This window comes from Colius striatus, chromosome 12, assembly GCF_028858725.1.
Source record: "Colius striatus isolate bColStr4 chromosome 12, bColStr4.1.hap1, whole genome shotgun sequence".
Taxonomy (NCBI): Eukaryota; Metazoa; Chordata; class Aves; order Coliiformes; family Coliidae; genus Colius; species Colius striatus.
The window spans coordinates 5,726,066-5,745,842 of NC_084770.1; the positions used below are offsets into that span (position 1 = coordinate 5,726,066).

The window sequence follows — 19,777 nt, forward strand, 5'->3', positions numbered from 1 at the left end:
TACTTAAGCAATGCACTTACCCGCCCATAGGGATGCTGCACCATGCCAGGAGTCCACCTTGGAGACTACCAAATGTCTTATTTTACCTCCTTTTTGCTATTTTGTTCTCAACACTTGTAAAACTACCCACCACACTCCTCATCCTTCAGACATCAGTGGAGTTATGCAGCCATGCAGCAACATTCTCCTCCCTTGGATCTCAGCTGCTTGGTACAAAAGCAGCTCACACCATCAAGAAGTTGGTTACTATGGAGCAAAAGAGGGAGGAATGGGGAAAAAACAAAAATGGTACTTGGCACAAAGAATCAACAGCTTCTGGCAAAACAGAGCATTTACAGAACCATGTTAAACCTACTTCTAAAGCCATTTTTACATTTTATAAGTAAAATTAAAAAAGCATAAGTGTCCAAGGAGATTTTAAAATTAACAAGTCTTGCAGCTGGTTTGTAAACGGTTTTACTGTAGCTGTCCTTACCCTTCTCTGCCAGTTATTACTCCTCAGCATCAAGTGGGCATAACGCAGCACCCAACAGCCAGTGTTCTCACTCATTCTCATCATGCCAAAGGATCAGAGGATTCAAGGTTCATCTTTGCAACATAACCCTGCACAAAACCAAGCCTCACCCATTTCAGGATTCTGTCCTGAAGTTTTAATAAACTGCTCTCTACTTGTAAACAGTGAGGTCATGAGTTATCACTGAACATTTATACCAGTTTAATGGTGTGCTGATTTCCTACCTATTATGGGCTTAAAATCTCTTGTGTAAAGAAGTGGGGATGAGTTATTCAGCCTACCCATTAAACCCTGCTCAGGCACATGCCACAACCGGAGATGTACAATTCCACATCAAACAAAACAAAGAAACCGGTAACACCAGGATAGGTTTTATTTGCTCCCTGAATTAAATATTGGCAGATACAGAAAATCCAGATACCAGCTATTTCCCCAACATTTACAAGTCTGAGTTTGCAATGTCAGAAAACAAGCACACTTATGCACAGTCCTGGCAACTGATAGTGTGAGTGCACAAGGTCACCCTGCCTGAACATCAGTTTTAAGAGGCAGCATTCCTGGTCTCCAGCCTCCAACCTCATCCTCTCACTGACAATTGTGGCACCATGGAACAGCCAAGTGAAGATCCTGAGTGGGCAGCTCCAGTGCATTTTCCTCCCCAAAGGATTTATTCCATGCTCCTCCTGAAGGGGCAGAGGCAAGGTCAGCACATCCAACAAATAACCCACCTACAAACACAAACCGATCCTCCCTGGGCCTTTTTTGCTCTGTTCTTTGAGAGCAGGGAAGAACACAGCACAAGGACCTTTCTGAGAAAGCTGTTCTTAAAGGTCTTATTGCTGCCACACATTGTTTGTGCTGGCAACCAAGTGCCAGAGGCACCATCATTCCCTGCTGCACACAGAGTCACTCTGCGGCTGCTGAACTTCACAGTGGGTTTGCAGCACTTTCCCTGCTGTCTGAGGAAAGGGAAATGTTTCAATAGATAAAAGGACATGAAGCAAGCTTGTGTAACTGAAATCATGTGGAAACACAACACACGTGCTGTCAAAGGAAATACCATTCGCTCCTTTTCACACTGGAGAACTTGGGAACCTGCAGCCTCCTTAAAGCAGCTGCTGCCAGCGGTGCCCCCAGAGCAAAACACCAGTGTAGCTGGTGCAGCACGAGCCAGGCACCTCTGCTCCCTTTTGATACAAAAATAAACAGACACCTTTCTAAAGCATATCTGCTAAGCTGGGGACATACAGAAGATAGATCACATCTAAGATGTAGTGATCCACAGAGGATTTCACTGGCCAGTGCACACCCACTGTTAGCCAAACGCCGTGGAGGGAACCAAGCACCTATTATCCCGTTCTACAGAACGGGGGAAACGTGGTTTTACCTACTCCATTGTGTAACCTCGTGTTAGATCCTAGCACAGCAGATGGCAAGATTTTCCATTTTGCAAAGATCACAGAAGTGCCTTCTAGGCTGCAAAATGCCTTGGGCATCCTCAGACAAGTGCATCTTCTCCAGGCACAGGAACTCCTGAATCCCAGTTCTGTACTCCAGATCCTAACACACAAGCTCCTACCCGCCAACCTTGCCAGTGTCTCTTCAGCAGGACTTCTCTTCGCTCCAGAAGCGACAATGACTCCAAATGACTTAGCTGTATGACCATTCTTCCATAACCCCAATGGTTAGATTTATAAGGGCATTGTATGCATTTCCATCTATTTGCTCCCTTTTGTATCAGTAACAAGCACCTCCCACAAAATAGCTTATACTGCATCACATCCATGCTCCAGAGGTATCACCACCTCTTGCTTTTCCCTTATGTTTTTTACACTGGGCTGCAACCATCCAACATCAGGTGCCACTGGGCAACTGAGGGAAGAAGGGAAGTAGTAAAAGTTGGGAACACACAACTTCATTAATAATTGGGATTGTCAGTCACTTTGATGTCAGGCCCCACATCTACACACCATGCACTGGCACAGATCTTGCCCTGCCCACTCGGCCTGGGAAGGCAGTGAGAGTGCCTCTTCTCACGCTGAGCCACCACGTCAGGCTTGGTCGCCATCAGACGACTCTTCCTCTGCCTCCTCCAGCCACTGGATAAACTTCTGGAGCTGCAGAGAGAATGAAATGTAATTAGGTAACAAGCGACAGGTAACAAGCAGATGCTGGGAATGCTCAACAACTACACTGTGTCAGGGAGCACCACTATGATGCACAAGAGACAGACATGGAAATAGAGGAAGATTGAGGGAGAGACACAAAATTTTTGATGAAAAAACAACTGGCGTACCATGGACAAACCCACACTGACAGGACTCCTGAGGGAGACTGCTCCAGTCAGACAATTCCCAAAACACTCAGCAAAAACACAGAAGTTTGAGAGTTTTTCAGAGCTTGAGGGAGAAGAGATGACATCTGTACCTTCACTAAGACATGGTAGGGAAACTCTCCTGGGAAAAGACACTACTCCCTGAGAAACTGCTATAAAGAATGCAACTTATTTTACCTTTTTATTGGGCTCAAATAAGCAGCTGAAAGCACTGCTGACCTATACTAAGAGCTGACTTTGCAAAGGCTTTAAACAACATTGGAGTTCTTTGGGAGGTGCCTTTTTTCCCCTGTTCCTCTTCCAGACCCAGGGAGGAGGACTGGAACAGGGCTCAGCCAAACTGCAGCACAATTCTGCCTGATGGAAAGCGGAAGGTTATATGCTTCTTGCAACACAAGCCAAATGAAACCACTCAGAACAGCAAACGCTTAGAAATACATGTGAAGGGACTGGTGAGCCAGGAATGAAAGCTTCAAAGGAATTGCATGGGGCCAACACACAGGGCATTGGCCCAAAGCCCATTTCAAATGGGTGTTGGCTTAGAGAAGCTGTGCTGCTACTCCAGAAAGTGCTGGCCTCGTGCTACAGAGCACCCACTAAAAACAATCTCCCTCTCCTACTACTTCCATTCCTCATCCAAACAGGATGACTACGGCAGAACGTACAGAAATGTCTGTTCTGGAGAACAAAGTGGTGTTGCTTAAGTGTTCAAGGCACTGGCACATTACTGGCTGATCATGTAATGGCAGCTGCTCCACAGAAGGTGACAGTGGCACTGAAATCCAAGTTTCTTTTAGCAGCTGCTGTCTCCCTCTCCCCCTGCCCCCCTCTTCAAACACCTTTGGGACTTACTCGCTGGTTTTTACGAAGCTGCTTTCCCTTGTCAGACGTGTCCCTCAAAGAAAACCAATTGAGAATTACATCTTCTTCCAGGATTTCCAGCTGGTAAAATGTCATCAACACCTGCATTGATTAAAAAAAGCAACAGGGCTCTCTATAAAACTCTTTTGAGGCTAGCTCATGTCCAAGCACAAAGTCTGCACATAACCTGCATCTCCCAGCAGCTCCATCTTCAAAAGAAGGCACATAGTCTGCTTTGGTTTGCTTTTAGTGTTAAAAAGAGTTACCAAGCCTTATGTTCCTGACAGTTAGATGTGATGACACATAACAAGTCAAAGTTTGGGCCCCATCAGCTTCAGCTCTGCAGATACAGAGTATGACTGAGAGCTGTGGGCAACACAGGGCCACAGAGGATAGCAGCTCAAGGCATTACTTCTCTCTGTAAAGCATCCCAAACCCCATCCCCACAGATCTAACAAGCAACTCTTATGCAGGCCCACATACACATAATGGTGACATGAAGAGCACGAATCTATCCAGCTCTGCCCCAGGCACCTTCCTCCTGTCAGTTCTCTCAGTGCCTTATGGTAGGTGTCAGAGCAATTAGTCATTCACCAGCTCAAACTCCTGCCCAATGCAGTGAGAGTAAGATGCAATCATGCTATCTCAGGGTGCCTTTGTGATCAGGCAGAGCAGTCACTTTGCAGGTGGTCTCCTTGAGACAGAGCACTAACAAAGCTGGCTGCCAACTCAAAACAAAGTGTCACTTCAATTCCCTATCTCCAGGGAAATTCAGGGCCCTAGAACAATGGATAAATGCCAAACAATTCCTGTAATTCAAGGACATTTTGGCTCATCAAATTGAAGGCTTTTGGTTCCAATCCTAAGTGCTTTGTCATTAGTCAGAAGCACTAGTAGCACAAGTCAGGAATACTCTTTCTTAAGGAACACCAAGAGTTAAGTAGGCTCTAGAAGAGCTCTTCCAAAAGAGACAGGGGCTTACCAAGACACCACTAAGGTAAAGACTTGTGATCCAAGTCAAATGCTCTCAACAGCAGAAAGAATGCAGGGACAAAAATATTTCTGAAGGAGGGTGAGGAGGAACATACTGAAAACTCTCAGAAGTAAAGAGATAAGGAATAAGCTCCATGTCAGCTTCCCTTTATTCTCAGTTTCATAACTAGCTCAGCTTGAATAAGAAATCCCACCCTTATTCCATTCCCAGCTTTGCTTGTTTTGCACTCTAAAGCAGTTAAATCCGAGGGACCATGGAGAGACAAAAAAAGTAAATCTCTTCCTAAAAGCAAACCTCTACCCTCACCTCTTCCAGTGTCACAAAACATGCTGCAAAATAAGCGCTCCCTTCAGGCTGCATGCTGCTAGTTGATGCTCTCCCTCAGCACTGATCCCTCAGAGGCACAGGCAGATGTAGAACATTTGGTTTTACAGCAATTATTATGGATAGATTTTCCATTTTCCATATAAACTCTCCTCTGAGACCCCAAAACTCTCTCCTCTAATGCCCGATGTGCAAACAGGACACACTGCACTATGAATCAAGCAAAATCAGGTCCTCAAGGATGGAAGCAGATACTCACTTTAGCTATTGATGTGCAGAGACTGTCATGTTCCAGGAAGAATTCCTCAATGGCAAATAAGGCATTCAAGTGATCTGACGCCCGTTTTATGTAGTTCTTAAACAATGGGGTCCAATTCTTCAACAGCTGCAGGGGAAAAACACAGAAGAGTTCCTGAGCTATGACATGGATATGCACACTCAGCCTTGTTTCTCAGCTGTGTTGCACTAAGAAGCTGACCCAGGGAAGCAATTTAAGAACCCATTCAGCTGACCATTTAATATCTTTGCCCTGCTCTGTCCATGGAACAGATGCGAGCAATCGAGTCTCACATGTGCAGGAAGCACCTGGTTTTACTAAGCAGCTTTGAGGAAATCTATCGTCTTGCTTGGTTTTTAACGGAGACTGATACTCAAAGAAAATCACTCCACAGTAGATCAATGAGAGGTATATACATGCTACTCAAACCCTCTCCCCACAGAGCAGCTGACATTTCAGTGGAACTTTCCTTCAAAGCAGAAAAGCAACTAAAAAAAGAGAGAAATAGATAGTGCCAGGATAATCACCATCTGAGAAGGGGACAATGCAACATAACCATCCCTAGAACAGGAAAACAGTGGAGCAGCCCCCAAGTGCAAGTCAGACATTTGCTGTGTGCCTTACAGGCTTGTCTAGATGCTGGAGTCTGCTTCAGGGAATGAGTGGGAAGGATGAAGGAAAAGAAGTTATTACACTATTAGCTGATCTCGGTTCTCTCCTCCAAGGCTTTATTTTTTACAAAGTCTTGAGTTTAATAGTTTTGCTGCTGCCTCTTCAAACAGCATTTCTGCCCAAGTCCCCACCCTGCCATACTCTTTGACTTGTACAGATCTGGAAAACAAGCAGCAAGGAAAGCTCTGCAAAGCAGCACAGACTGACCTGAATCTGAAATAGGAGGTAACAGAGATACTTAGAGCCCTGTTCCTAACAACTTCTAAAAGTATCAGAAGTAGGCCAAGATATAAAAATTCCTCATTGTCTACATCATGACCAAACATCCACAAAACATTGTAGGAAATTACATCAGAGTTCCATATCTTCTTAAATGCATTCATTCAATATGTGCTCCTGCACACCCCTACGGATACACTGTTTTGCTGTGCCTCCAACAGCATCTCCTTACAGAACACATCTGCTCTGTTTTGAAAGGGAACAGGTAATTCACAGGAGCCTTGGATGTTATGAAGAAACTTTGAGTCACTCACATTAGGGTTAATGAAGATTGTTCTGTCCAGGACAATTGTTAAGAGGCAGTAGGCCTGTGAGAGGGAGAGCTCCAGGACGGATAGCAGAGCTACAACTCAGGCTAGTGTGGGCTACACCAAAGGCAGCCTGCACTAGGAAAGAGTGTTCAACCACCCCACAGTACTGTACTCCATCAGACCTATTTGCTATGCAACCATGCTGGAATTTGCATGCCTCAAGAAGAAACAAAGAAAGGGATTAGCACATACAAACTGATCCGTGTAGCAGTACATTGACCAGCTCAGGAACATCAGTAATAGCTCAGAATAATCCTAATCATTGTGGTATGACAACAAAAACCTAAGGGTTGCATGGCAGATTTCCAGGAACTATTTTAGCAAAATGCTTAATCCTAAACACTTCTCCTCTTCAACTCCAATGCGCTATCTCCTGCGTTTTTATTCTCTTTTGGAGTTCTTCACTGCAAATGTAGTAAAGCTACTAGCAAGTTCCTTCCAGACTAAGAAATATTTTGTAATACCTTTCAGTTAATGCCTTCAAATTAAAAGCAGGCACAATTCTGAACAGAAGCTATTGAGTTTGAGAGCAAAGTAATTATAAAGAAAACAGAGCTATAAACGCTCACAACTCAATTCAGTATGCCTATTGCTGGGAAAGGGAAGGAAGACAAAGTACATCATCTCAGGTTGAGAAGATGCATGTACTTTAACTGGTGCCACTTGGGAAAGCAGGGCTCAGTCCCACAGAGTCCCTCACCAAAATACGCCTGTGAGGCTGTGTGACCAGAGAGGCTGTTTTGGGAGTTTCAAGAAAATGTGATCTAGGGAATTAGAACAGATTGAATAAAAGACTGAAAACTGTGAAAAAGTACCTGACAAAGAGCCCTCCGTGGAATATTGTGTCCAGTTTTGACCCCTCAGTTCCAGAAGGACAGGGAGCTGCTGGAGAGAGTTCAGTTCAGGGCCACAAAGATGATGGAGTGGAGCAACTCCCTTGTGATGAAAAGCTGAGGGAGCTGAGGCTCTTCAGCTTGGAGGAGACTGAGGGGTGACCTCATTAATGTTTACAAATATGTAAAGGGTGGGTGTCAGGAGGATGGAGCCAGGCTGTTCTCAGTGGTGGCCAATGACAGGACAAAGGACAACAGGTACAAGCTGGCACATAGGAGGTTCCAGAGAAATACAAGGAAAAACTGCTTCCCTGTTGAGGTGAGGGACTGGTGGAAGGGGCTGCCCAGTTAGGTTGTGGAGTCTCCTTCTCTGGAGACATTCAAAACCCGCCTGGATGAGTTCCTGTGTGACCTACTCTAGGTGGTCCTGCTCTGGCAGGGGGTTGGACTGGATAATCTTTTGAGGACCATTCCAGCCCTTGAGATTCTGTGGTCCTCTAAACAATGCCATAACTTTCCAGGCTTTGACTCTACCTGGGCAACTCCTCAAAACAATCTACAGTCTGCAGAAAGCAATGCAGTTCCTCTGGCAGGTCAATTTATTTCTAATCAGATTCTGTCAGTGATGCTGTATTAATTTCCATGAGGTTAGTGATGCACTTTCTTCTGTCTGAGGACAGTCTTGACACCAGGCCTGTTTTACTCCTACCTCCAGCACAGAATGTCATCATCAGGTATGTACAAAGAGTAAGGGACAAATCTATAATGCCAGCCTGTTAAGCCATAACAATATTTGTGCTGAGCACCATAAATTGCTTCAGAAGCCCACTTGGTCCCTGAATATGCAATTCCATGTTGTGTTCACTTCCATGACATTCTCATAAACAGAAGCCTGAAGAGGTGCACCACACATGCAAGCTGCCAGGCAGCAGTGCAGTCACCGGCCAGCTGAACAAACTGAACTGCTACTTTGCCTCCCTTGGCTCCCTTTCGACATCCTCACCTACATAACCTTCATTTGATGCTGCTCCAGTGACAACAGAAGCAGTCTTCAGTTTAATCAGCAGCTTCAGCCACATTTGCTCAGATCACGTTTACATTTCTAGAAAAAGGTCTGTTCTTCTGTAGCATCTCTGCTCTACAACTCATGCAAGAGTTGGACAAGATGCCTGACATACATTAAACTGAGTATTTCTGAAGCCTGCGTGTTTCCTATGAAAAATGCCCACAGTTGCATCTTTTACCAGATGCTCGTTTCCTAAAATTGCTGCAACACTGAAGAGCTTCATGCTCAGGGGCCAGCATTTCAGAGAACATACTGCGGCTTCAAGTCAAACCATACAGCCTAACTATGGCAATTCCACAATTTCCCTACCTGAGCTCTCTGGGACTGCCCTACAGTCACTCTTACACAAGCAACCCATCTTGCTTCAGCACCTTTTTATTAGTTAAGCTACAGAGAGAGTGAGGAAGGCCTGTGACACAATCTCCCACAGCATCCTCGTGGACAAATTGGCCGCCCACGGCTTGGATGGACCTCTTCTGAGATGGGTGGAAAACTGGCTGATAGCTGGGCCCAGAGAGTCATAGTGGAGTAAGATTCAGTTGTTGGCTGGTCATCAGTAGTGTTCCCCAGGGCTCAGAGCTGGGGCCTGCTCTGTTTAACATCTTTATCAATGATCTAGATGAGGGGATCAAGTACATCCTCAGTAAATTAGCAGATGACACCAAACTGGGTGGGAGCATAGACCTCCTTGAGGGCAGGAAGGCTCTTCAGAGAGACCTGGACAGGCTGGATAGATGGGCTGAGGCCAATTGTATGAGGTCTAACAAGGCCAAGTGCCAGATCCTGCACTTGGACCACAACAACCCCAGGCAACGCTACAGGCTTGGGGCAGAGTGGCTGGAAAGCTGTCCTGTGGAAAGGACCTGGGGGTGTTAATTGACAGGTGGCTGAACACGACCAGCAGTGTGGCCAAGGAGGCCAATGGCATCCTGACTCGTATCAGAAATAGTGTGACCAGCAGGACCAAGGAGGTGATTGTCTTCCTGTATGTGGCACTGATGAGACCACAGCTCGAATACTGTTTTGAGTTCTGGGCCCCTCACTACAAGGACATTGAGGTGCTGGAGCGTGTCCAGAGATGGGCAACAAAACTGGTGAAGGGTCTGGAGCACAAATCTGATGAGTAGCTGAGGGAGCTGGGAGCGTTTAGCCTGGCAAAGAGGAGGTTGAGAGGAGACAGGATCACTCTCTACAACTACCTGAAGGGGAGTTGTAATGAGGTGGTGGTCAGTCTCTTCTCTCTAGTAATGAATAATAAGAGGAAATGGCCTCAAGTTGCACCAGGGGAAATTTAGATTGGACATTAGGAAGAACTTTTTCACTGAGAGGGTTATTAAGCAGTGGAATGGGCTGCCCAGGGAGGTGGTGGAGTCACAATCTCCAGAGATATTCAAAAGACACGTAGATGAGATACTGAGGGATAAGGTTTAGTTTAGTGACTGGCCTATCAGTGTGAGGTCTTTTCCAGCCATAATGATCCTATGATTCTATTATCAATTGAAAGCACATACTTCATCAGAGAAAAGATTACGACCATGTCTAGTGTTCCTCTTTATCTCCTAAAAACTTAAACTACTCCTTCCCAAACGTGTCAGACCCATTAATTCTGATAGAGCACCTCTGCACCCTGGAGAGTTTGCAAACTCAAATACATAAATGGGCTGTACAGAAAAGCAACAAAATTGCTACAACGGCTTCAGCTTGGATCAACAAAAACATTAAGATAAGACTGCCTGCTTTTTAAAGTGGATCCTACCCTATTTTGTCTCACATGTCAAGAAATAGAAATCACTCTCACCCCATCATACAACCTGTCCCTCCAGAGACATAACAGAACTCTATATTTGCTCAAAGGAAACAGTATCATACCTTTGCATCTGGCTGGAAAAAAAATGGCACCAATTACAGTATGCAGACAAGTTTAACCTTGGAAAGAATCCCATTGGGAAGGGAGCACTCCCTGCTGACCCAGGAACAGGGCTTATGAGGGATTTGAAACAGGTTCCTAGAACACACACTTATAGATGCATCTCTAACAATCCCTCTCTCTTCTACAAGTGATGCACTTACACACAGGAAACAGAAACAACCATAGGTACTGAAGTAGAGCTCCCCACACCTACAGTCTCAGCTGAGTAGCTACATAGGGCATCCAGACTTTACAGACTAGCAGATAAGCCTGAAGAAGAGTGAAAGGGAGTAGAACTCACAGGAAGTAATGCTGAAAAATAGTTCTGGGAGTCCAGGTTTGCATCCAGCTGCTGCAGTGGGAACTCCAGGATCACTTTGCTGAGCACCTGCATCATCTCCTTCAGGCCAATGTTATATGCATACCTGCAAGGAAAAAAGCAAAACGCCCCAATATGTCAAGTTACCTGATCTCTGCAGACTGTGGCTCTTCACAGATACACTGCAGAAAATTTAATTTTCATCTTCCAGATTTGTTTTTTTTACCTTTCTTTGGTATTCCAAATATTCAGGTAATAAAACCACCTTGTGTTGTGTCAGGCCTTGCTTAAGGCCACAAGTCCTGAAAATCTGCTATCAGTGGAACAATTGCAATGCACAGAACAGCAGCTCCTGCATGAATTTACAGGCAGTCTGTGCCAAGAACTGGCTTGCTCTCTTCAGTTCACTGTTACTTAATAGGAATTCAATTTATTCTTACAGAACTGGGGCAGGAAACATCTGACCACGGAGGATGCTACATATGCAGCTGGTGCTCTCCATCAACTCCTGTTGTCATTCAGTTGCCCTGTCCAATCTGTACTTCCCATGCTCTACACTGATAAGATGAATGTTTAACAAACAAACATGGGTACTCAGAGGGTTTCTGCCTTTCTTTGTAGATCAGCCATCAAACTCAACTGCGCAGTGTGAAGGAAGGACAGCATCCCTAAGGGAACACTCACTTGAGAGAGTTGATTTCCAGGACCAGGTTATCACAGGAAATATTTTCTTCTTCACCCCTCTGTAACGTACCCAGAACCTCATTCTGGAAAACTAATGAAAGGACAGGTAGTCAGACCCAAGTGAGAAAAGGACAGATTCTTCAAGATGTTCATTACTGAAGAAACTATGCCCTTAACAAAGGCAACATCCTGACATCAATCTATATTCTCTGTAAGCTGGCAGAAACTCACATCAACTCAGAAGACCAAAACATATCTGGCGGAAGAGGCAGCTCCTACAAGGACATTTAATTCTCCACCACGATCACAGCAGTAAGCTGTCCCCACCAGGAAACTCTGCTGGACCTTCTCCACACAGTTAATGCAATGACACTGCTATTTAAACAGACAGCTCAAGGAGGTCACTTGCATGAAGACCCAGTGTTCATGAGTGAGAAAGATGGAGGTTCTTTGTCTAGCTTCTTATCCTTGGCTGCTTGGGTTAACACAACAGCAATACATAGAATATTACAGAACTCTAGGAAATGCAGGAAGTGAGGTCATGAACAATATTACACATATCCACAAATTTTCCCATATACTGAGAGAAAGCAGCACAAATCCCACCCTCACTGTATTATCTGCAGACTCACCATACTTCTTACAGCCTGTCTCTCACCTTTGATGTCATCTAGCTGAGGAGATGCTGCTCGACTGTCTGGCTCCTCAGAGCCCATGCTCAGGTCACTGTCTGACTCGCTCTCTTCCTCTGAATGCATAGCTGGGCCTGATGAAGAAGAGAAGATGCAGCCTTCAGCACTCAAAAGCTGCAGCTGTCATATGCATGAGCAATCAGGTGTCCCAAGGACTTCCCAAGTCAGCAACAATCTGTCCTTGCAACGAAGTTTCTATTTACAGGTCTAGATTAGATTTGCTGCAGAGGGAATGCTACAGCTGGCACTGGGATAATGGGGCATTTTAAGAGTCTGCAGGTAGAAAACAAAGGACAGGGACAGAAGCAAATGGATTTTATGCAGACTGCTGACTCATGCCGAAACAATGACAGCAGATGCTCTCACTAGCAGGAAGAAAGCCAGCAGTTCCCAAAAAGCCAAAGCATATTTCCTCCAAGGCAAGGCCTGGCATCCCATAGTGCACTGTTCTCAGCACAGACAGCTGTGTGTGCTAGCGTAACTCCCAGATGTAACCAGCATCTTCCATGAAGTACAGAAGGTGAAAGAATTTGGTCCACGACCTGTCTGTACCTCTTACTGTGCCTCTACTTGGCTTCACAAAGCTCCAGGTCTTACTCTGGAAACAATTACCAGGGTCCCACTCAGCCAGTTTCCCCAACACAAATCTGTCTGTCCACCTCCAAGTGACTACATCACACTTTTCCTCACCCCATAGGCTTTGTCTCTGCTCTTCTTCATCCTCTTCATTCTTGTCATCTGCTTTCCAGAGATAGCCTCTGCCCTCTGAGCCTATATCCTTTTTATTGTATCCTGAAAAACAAACAACAGTGATTATTAAGCAGATGTACTACATCTGCTTACGGGCAAAGCTGAAACAGACTGGTACAACCTGCATATTGCTGACCCTAAATAGCCTTCCTCAAGAGGGAGCTGGCTTTCCTGCAGATGGATATAGACTTCAGCTTTTGTCTTCTCATTTGCCTTGACAAGTGACTGACTTACTCATCCCATTCAGTTGACCATATTTAGGTCCCTCAACAAACCCAGATTGGCAGAAACAGTTATTTCACAAGGACAAAATCCTGGGGCACAGTCCAAGTACAAAGATCTTGCAACCTGCCTTGAACTAAACATCTCTTCTAACTTCAGCTTGTTGTCTCCCTCAAGGCTCCTATTCTAAGAAAAATGAAGGAAAAAGCTGAATCTCCAAAGATTTTAACATGAGGTACATCTCACTGTCCAACTTGAACCAGACATCCTTGCTTTCCCTCCTGAAAACACACAAGTTCCAAGCTGAATGCAGTGTTAAGCTCCAGCCTGGCACTGCAGTCTGGAATGTGGGAGGGAAAGACCTTAAAAGATGATGGAAGGCAAAGCCCTCCACATAGCCTGAGTGCATGGAGACAGAGAATTCGATACCTTTCACTTTCACTTCGCTTTCCTCCTTGTTCACACCAGAATCATCACTGAACTGGTCATCATCCTCTTCCTCTTCATCTGGTGGGTGCAGAGAGATCACTGTGCCCTCAGAAAGCGTGATGCCAGGACCTACTACTACCTGCAAATATGTGCAACATATCTTAATGAAAATACCCTGATTGCCCCCTTGTACCTCCACCAGCAGGGCCCAGAGCTGCTCCAGACAATCTGTATACTAACAAGTATAAATGAAGACATCAGCAGTTCTAGATCACATACCATGTTATTCTAGTTAAACAAGAAAAAGAAAAAAGTGGGAGCAGTAGCATATCCCTCACCTCTGCAAAAAGGCTTGGAGCAGCCTTGTATTGTGGTGTGCTCTAGTGTAAGCCTAGTAACCTGCCAAGAAAGGCAGAAAGCAGAATAGACATAAACACAGCTCACCCGAGAAGAGAGGACGCAGTGGGGCTTCAGCTTTACTTTCTCCTTCACTTCAGCTTCATCACAGACAACAGAATGGCAGATCTCCACGTTATCTGCTACATGCACTTTGTCCCAGAGAAAAGCTCCGTCCAAATTGACTTTATCACCTGTTATACAGCACCAAGCATGAATATATTGAACTAAGGAGTTTGCTGTTCTCCTACACTACTGAGTCCACTACAACGTAACGTGGTGAATCCCAATGCCCTTGATTCCTGAAGAGGTTAGATGAAGGTTAAAAATGGCCTTAGAGGACTACAACTACTTCTCATCCAAAACTAAGACAAGTTTGTCCTCTGCAGAGACTTAACAAGTTGACAGTAACAACTGACATGTTGGTTTTGCATAAATACAGCCAAATCACAAAAAAAAAAAAAGAAATCACAGAACCAGTGATAGATGTCCCTCATTTGCAGGATGTTGGTGGGTGATAGCTCTACATGAGGGAAGGTCATGCATTATCTACACCTGAAACTGCATGAAGTGCCTTCCACCTTCCAGCATCATTATGGTACCCTGGAAACTTTAAGCTGCTTTCTCTGCTGAAAAGCCAAGCTTTTCTCCTTTCTTCCCATTAGAAGTCAATCAGCATCTGAGCCAAATCCTCCCTGAGCCAAATGCACTAAATCCCAACAACTTGTGGCCTTGCCAGGCAAGGCCTATGTGGCCCCCACTCTCATACTCACCTATCCTACAGTGCTGCCCAATGACGCTGTTGGTGATACGGCAGTTGCTGCCGATGACCGTTCCCTGCCCGATGAGCACGTTCTCCTCCAGCACGCTGCCGTGGCCCAGGCTGACATCCACTCCCCGGTAAATGTTGTGTTTAGAGTGGGTGTAACTCTGATTCTTGTCATCTGTGAAGTTCATCTCCGGAGTCAAAGGATAAACCCAGCGGCGGATGATGTCGGAGCACACGGCTTCGTACATGAGCAGGTTGCATATGTGGGCTCCGTACTCTTCTGTCGTTACATGCATATGGATCTGGTTCCCCAGGACCTGGGAGACACATGAGCACGTCAGAACATTCTCTAACACAAGGCAACAGGGTCTCCCTTGTATCAGCCCTCTCCTTACCTCCTCATTCACCAACAGACCACGCACAAAGTCATCCCGTGTCTGGTAGTCAAAATTGTCTGTGAAGAGCTCAGCCACCTGCCACAGATAAAATAAAAGAAATAATGCAATGAAAATATAATATTGTCCCAGGGAGGCAAATGATTAACGGCTGTTCAGTGGCTCTCAGGTCACTGAGTTATATGATATAGGAAAGCGATGCTCTTGTCTTAAACAAAACTTTGATTCCTCCTGCTAGGAGTGCTGACCTTCCCGTTTCCTCCTCCTAAAGAAGATTACGAACAGATTCTGGTTTTTCAAAAGGGGCAAAACTCTGCTTTAGCATTTCCAAGCAATTTACCCAGCCTCACTTGGTAGTCTCCCTCCCAAAGGAATGCTGCAGACCAGCTTTTTCAGATGTGGAAGAGATGCTAGCAAACCTAGGCTGGAATAACCCTGAATGCCACTCTAACGTGGTATCACCTTGTTAGATGATGTTACTATATTCAAAAGCGAAATTGCTTATTTTCCATAATAGTTTCACCTTGTGTCAAATCAGACAGGCTACTGACGCATCTCCTGTCTAGTTCTGCCTGAGCTTGAGCAGTCACTGAACACAGCTGGAAGTTCTGGCTTCCAAGCCTAGTACATTCAGGCTACATTTACCCCCCCATCCATACCTGCAGGACAAAGGGAGCAGAGCTGATCGAATTTTGGACCCCCAGAAGGGCAGAGCTCACCTGTGGAGAGCAGATGCTGATATGACAATCCAGCAAGTCATGGCGCACCTCAACGTTCTCAATAGAATTCTGGAACAGACTCTGAAAGAGGAAGGAAAAATCAGATGATGCAAGTGCTTCACACAGTACTGAACCCCAAAGCCTTAGATAAGCTAGAGGCAGCACTGATTATTAAACTAGCTGAAAGATCAGAGAAATATACATTCTACACTAAGACACAAGCTTAGCAGGCACAGTCCGGTATCAGAGAGCACGTCAGTCAGAAGCTGCACTTTCAACAATCACTCCAAGAGGCTCTTTACCTTAGGGACTGGGCACTACAAACGTACAGCTAAGATTAATAAATCAAAATGCAATATTCATAGCTTCCACAACCTCAGTGGATTTTTACAGCTGTGGGCTGAGTTGTTTTTTGTTGGTGGTGGGTTTTGTTTGTTTTGATTTTTGCTTTTTTTTTTGTTTCCTACAGTGATTTGTACTTTCATTTGAAGGTAAAAAATAATCTACTGATTACGGACTTCAGGATGAAAATGTCATATAATCACAGTCTTAGTTGTAAGTTGAACAAAGGAAAAGGTCTACCTATTTCTCTGGAGAAAATGCCTCCACAGACATTTATAGAGCATTTACTACATTATTAAGTGAACAGTACAGGCAGAGGTAACGGGAGGTACCATCCCTTGCAGCTGCTGCTATTCCACCCTCTGAGCCATGATCGGTGTGGCTTCAAAATGGTTTGTGTACAACAGTGGTATATACATCCCAACTTGGGAACCCCTGCAACAGTACAAATCATTCACCTCCTTTGTTTCACATAGAGAAAAGGAATCAACTAAATGCAAAAACAGATTTGTGAGAGATACATCTGATCCATCTTCAGACTCACAAATGAGTCCCAAATGTCTGTGTCCCAGCACAATTTCACCAAGCCTCAAGTAAAGGTTAAAGGAAAAAAAAAAGCCAGTTTACCAAGAGTTACTTCCTATCATCTGCTCCTCCCACAGAAGCCCAAGCCCAGTTCCCCAGCCCTCATTCAAGAAGAATCTCCTCCTTGGGGTGGGCTGCTTCACTACTGCAGCCCATTTCCACCCGTTAGGTTCCAGACGCACCATAGGAAAGCGGAAGCGTTTCAGCCCCTGGGTTCTCTGGTAGTGAAGGACACGGTTTGTGGCACTGTCCATAGCAATAACAATGTCATCCTCTTTGCACCTGGCATGGTGCCCAGGTGAGGACTCCTTGAATATCATCGTCATCACAGAAACATTCTTTTCCATCTTCCGACGCAACCTGAAAAAAGAAGGGCAGAACTTTACAAATCACTTCTCAGAGAGCTAGAGCCCAGAGTCTCAGCACACCAGGCCAAGCCTGGTGTGCTCTTTCAACACCTACTTGTGCTCCTCCAGGGCTTTGGATATATTGAAATTGGACACCACGTCTCCGGTGACAAGAATGAAGTCGGAACGAACAAGGGACTTGGCGTCGACGTCTCGCAGCACGTCGCCAAGGGAGCGGTACAGGTCCGAGCTGACGAAGCGCACCGTGTTGGGAGAGCTGGGACGGCACCACTTGGACTTTCTGGAAGGAGAAAAACATATCAGGAAGGCACAAAGAGGATATTCCTACAGCAGCCCAGGTCATGCCATGCCAGTAAGGCAATGGAAGGAGAATCCCATTACAACAAGCCTTGGTGTGCTCACTTGCACGCAACAGAGCAGCTGAAGAGAGCTGGACTTGGACAGCATCTTTTATTGAAACTTAGGAAACCCAACTCCACTGGGAGCCAAGTTTTGACAGAGGAGAAGGAAAAGTTACACACAACCTAAACTTCCTTTTTCCCCTTGAAAAGCAGTACCTCAGGCAGGTAAAAGATTGCATGTTTCTCTTTAGCTTGCAAATCTGCAACAGGAGAGGCAAAAGTGCTGAGAGAGCTGTTTCCATTGCCTGGCATACCAAGACAGGGCATAACGCAAAGGGCTGTACTCTAATGCACGTGGGGAGGTTCAGGCTGGATATTAAGAGAAAGAATTTCTTTCCTGAAAGGGTTGTCAGGCATTGGAACAGGCTGCCCAGGGAGGTGCTGGAGTCACTGTCCTGGGAGGGATTTAAGAGATGGGTGGATGTTGCACTGAGGGAAATGGTCTAGTGGTTGATAGGGCTGGGATAAAGACTGGACTTCATGAGCTCAAAAGTCTCTTCCAGCCAAAAAAGATTCTATTATTCTAATGTACATGGGTACCCACAGGAAACTCCTGCTTTTGGACAGGAAAAGTTAAGGTCACTATAAATGCAGTCCCAAAACACTCAGCCCTTTTAATACACTGCACACCCACACACCTTTACAGGAGGAATGGTGGTTTGTGATGTGCTAGGAGACAACGGTGGAAAGGGAATCTCTTGCATACAGTTTTCATCAGAAGGATCAGTGAGACGTTTTGAGGCGTGCTGGAGGACAGAAGAAACCTTTCCATAATAAAACTAAAAAGAGGAAGTGATTCTTACTGTAAATGCTCTTTTATCTCAGCTGACTTCCAACAGCAGAAAACAAAGGTTTCTTCTACTCCAGTTGCTGTGAGGAACTCCAAGGTATAGTCAATCATGGCCACATTTGCCATAGGTAAAAGAGCCTAAAGAAAACCCCAAAAAAAAGTTATAGATATAGACAGCTGAACAAACACTCTGTACCTCAAAAGGAGCAACAGCTCCTTTCAACTTTAGGATATCTTTGTGTTGGTAGTACCAGAAAAATAACACAAGCAATTGCTCCATCATCTTTTATCACAATTTTTTTAGAGTTACTCTAAACACTAAGAGCTAGTTTCTGACCTTTTATATGGGCAGATCCTTTCAACTTGGAAATGAAGGCATTAAAAAGGTGAAGTTACCATACCAAAAACTCTTTTAAGAAGACTCAGATAAATGAGAGAGACTAAAACCAAACTACATCTCAGTGATTTCCTGACTCAGGCTTTAACTGTTTCAAGAAAAACCTGTCAGACATGAATGATGAAGCCACAGCAATATGAGTGGCCAGAATTAAACAAGGGAAAAAATACCTAACCTAAACTGAAGTGAGTGTTCTCTGGACTTAAGATTCAAGCCATGCTTCTGAACTGACTGATTCACAACTAAGTGATCTCATGCTGTCCTTTAATTCATTCCTGCTGCTGTTTTGTTTCAGGCCTGAGCTTGCGTGTATAATTATGACCACCACAAACATTTCATCAGTAAATGAGGTAAGATAATTGTTTGGACCCAAATTCTACAGAAGTGCTCTTTCTTTTGACATATAGCCTTCTAATCCGGATAATTAAAGTGCTCTCCCCATCCATTTTTTTCTGGCTATATTCTTTTACCCATCACTGGCGGCAAAGATAAAGATTTTGCTTCTTTATCAGAACCAAGCCCGCTACTGCCCCTGCACCGGTCGCAGCCCAAACGTGCACTTTGGTTCGCCATATGGCCAAGCAAACGGCACCAACGCGGGAATGAGATCCTCGCTGCCTCTCCAGCGGGGGATATAAGCTCTCGCAAGCGAGGAAAACTGGTCAGAGGCTTCCAGCGTGGGAGAAGGAAAGAAAAGTCGTGAGGGCTGCCCGAGCACCTCAGGAGCTGCCCGCGGCGGCCGCGGGACCTCGCTCCTCCCGACCCAGCGCGGGGCTCTCACGGCGGGGCCCGACCACCGCTGCTGGCGAGCGCTCTGCATGCAGCGGAGCCCTGCCCGCTCCCATCCCGCCCAGGGACGGGGCGGCCCGGCACCGGCGCCCCGCAAGAACCAACCCGGGGGAGGCGGCGGCAGCACACAGGGGGGATTTCTCACCCGCGGCCTGTCTTTGGAGATAGGGAAGAAGCGGCGGTTGAAGCTGTCGGCGACCAGCACGGCCTGGAGCGGGGGCGGCGGCTCCTGCTGCGGGTCGGCCCCGCGGGCCGGAGCCGCGCCAGCCCCGCGCCTCGCCGCGCCGCGCGCCGCCATCTCCTCACGCCGCCTCGCGCTCCTTTCCGCTTCCGCGGCCGCGCCGGAAGCAGCGAC

At 45.8% G+C, this 19,777-nt stretch overlaps 1 protein-coding gene across 3 annotated transcripts; it reads right to left on the minus strand.

Annotated features, from left to right (window-relative positions):
- EIF2B5 (eukaryotic translation initiation factor 2B subunit epsilon) lies at positions 1-19,720 on the minus strand. Of its 3 annotated transcripts, none has more exons than XR_009819486.1 (17): positions 19,568-19,720; positions 18,250-18,374; positions 17,140-17,325; positions 16,860-17,037; positions 15,751-15,831; positions 15,032-15,109; positions 14,641-14,953; positions 13,916-14,061; positions 13,472-13,610; positions 12,761-12,862; positions 12,037-12,144; positions 11,379-11,469; positions 10,677-10,800; positions 5,288-5,413; positions 3,702-3,812; positions 2,485-2,631; positions 1-246 (listed from the first exon to the last, which is right to left on the minus strand). XR_009819486.1 is itself a non-coding variant. In XM_062005288.1 (16 exons), exons 1-16 carry the CDS (start codon positions 19,718-19,720, stop codon positions 2,566-2,568), a joined length of 2,127 nt encoding a protein of 708 aa, XP_061861272.1. In that variant the 3' UTR covers positions 870-2,565. The 3 variants fall into 3 exon arrangements, 1 of the variants encoding a protein (XP_061861272.1); XR_009819485.1 differs by lacking the exon at positions 1-246 and adding an exon at positions 870-1,197; XM_062005288.1 differs by lacking the exon at positions 1-246 and having other exon boundaries at positions 870-2,631.
- Positions 19,721-19,777: the final 57 nt, after the last annotated feature.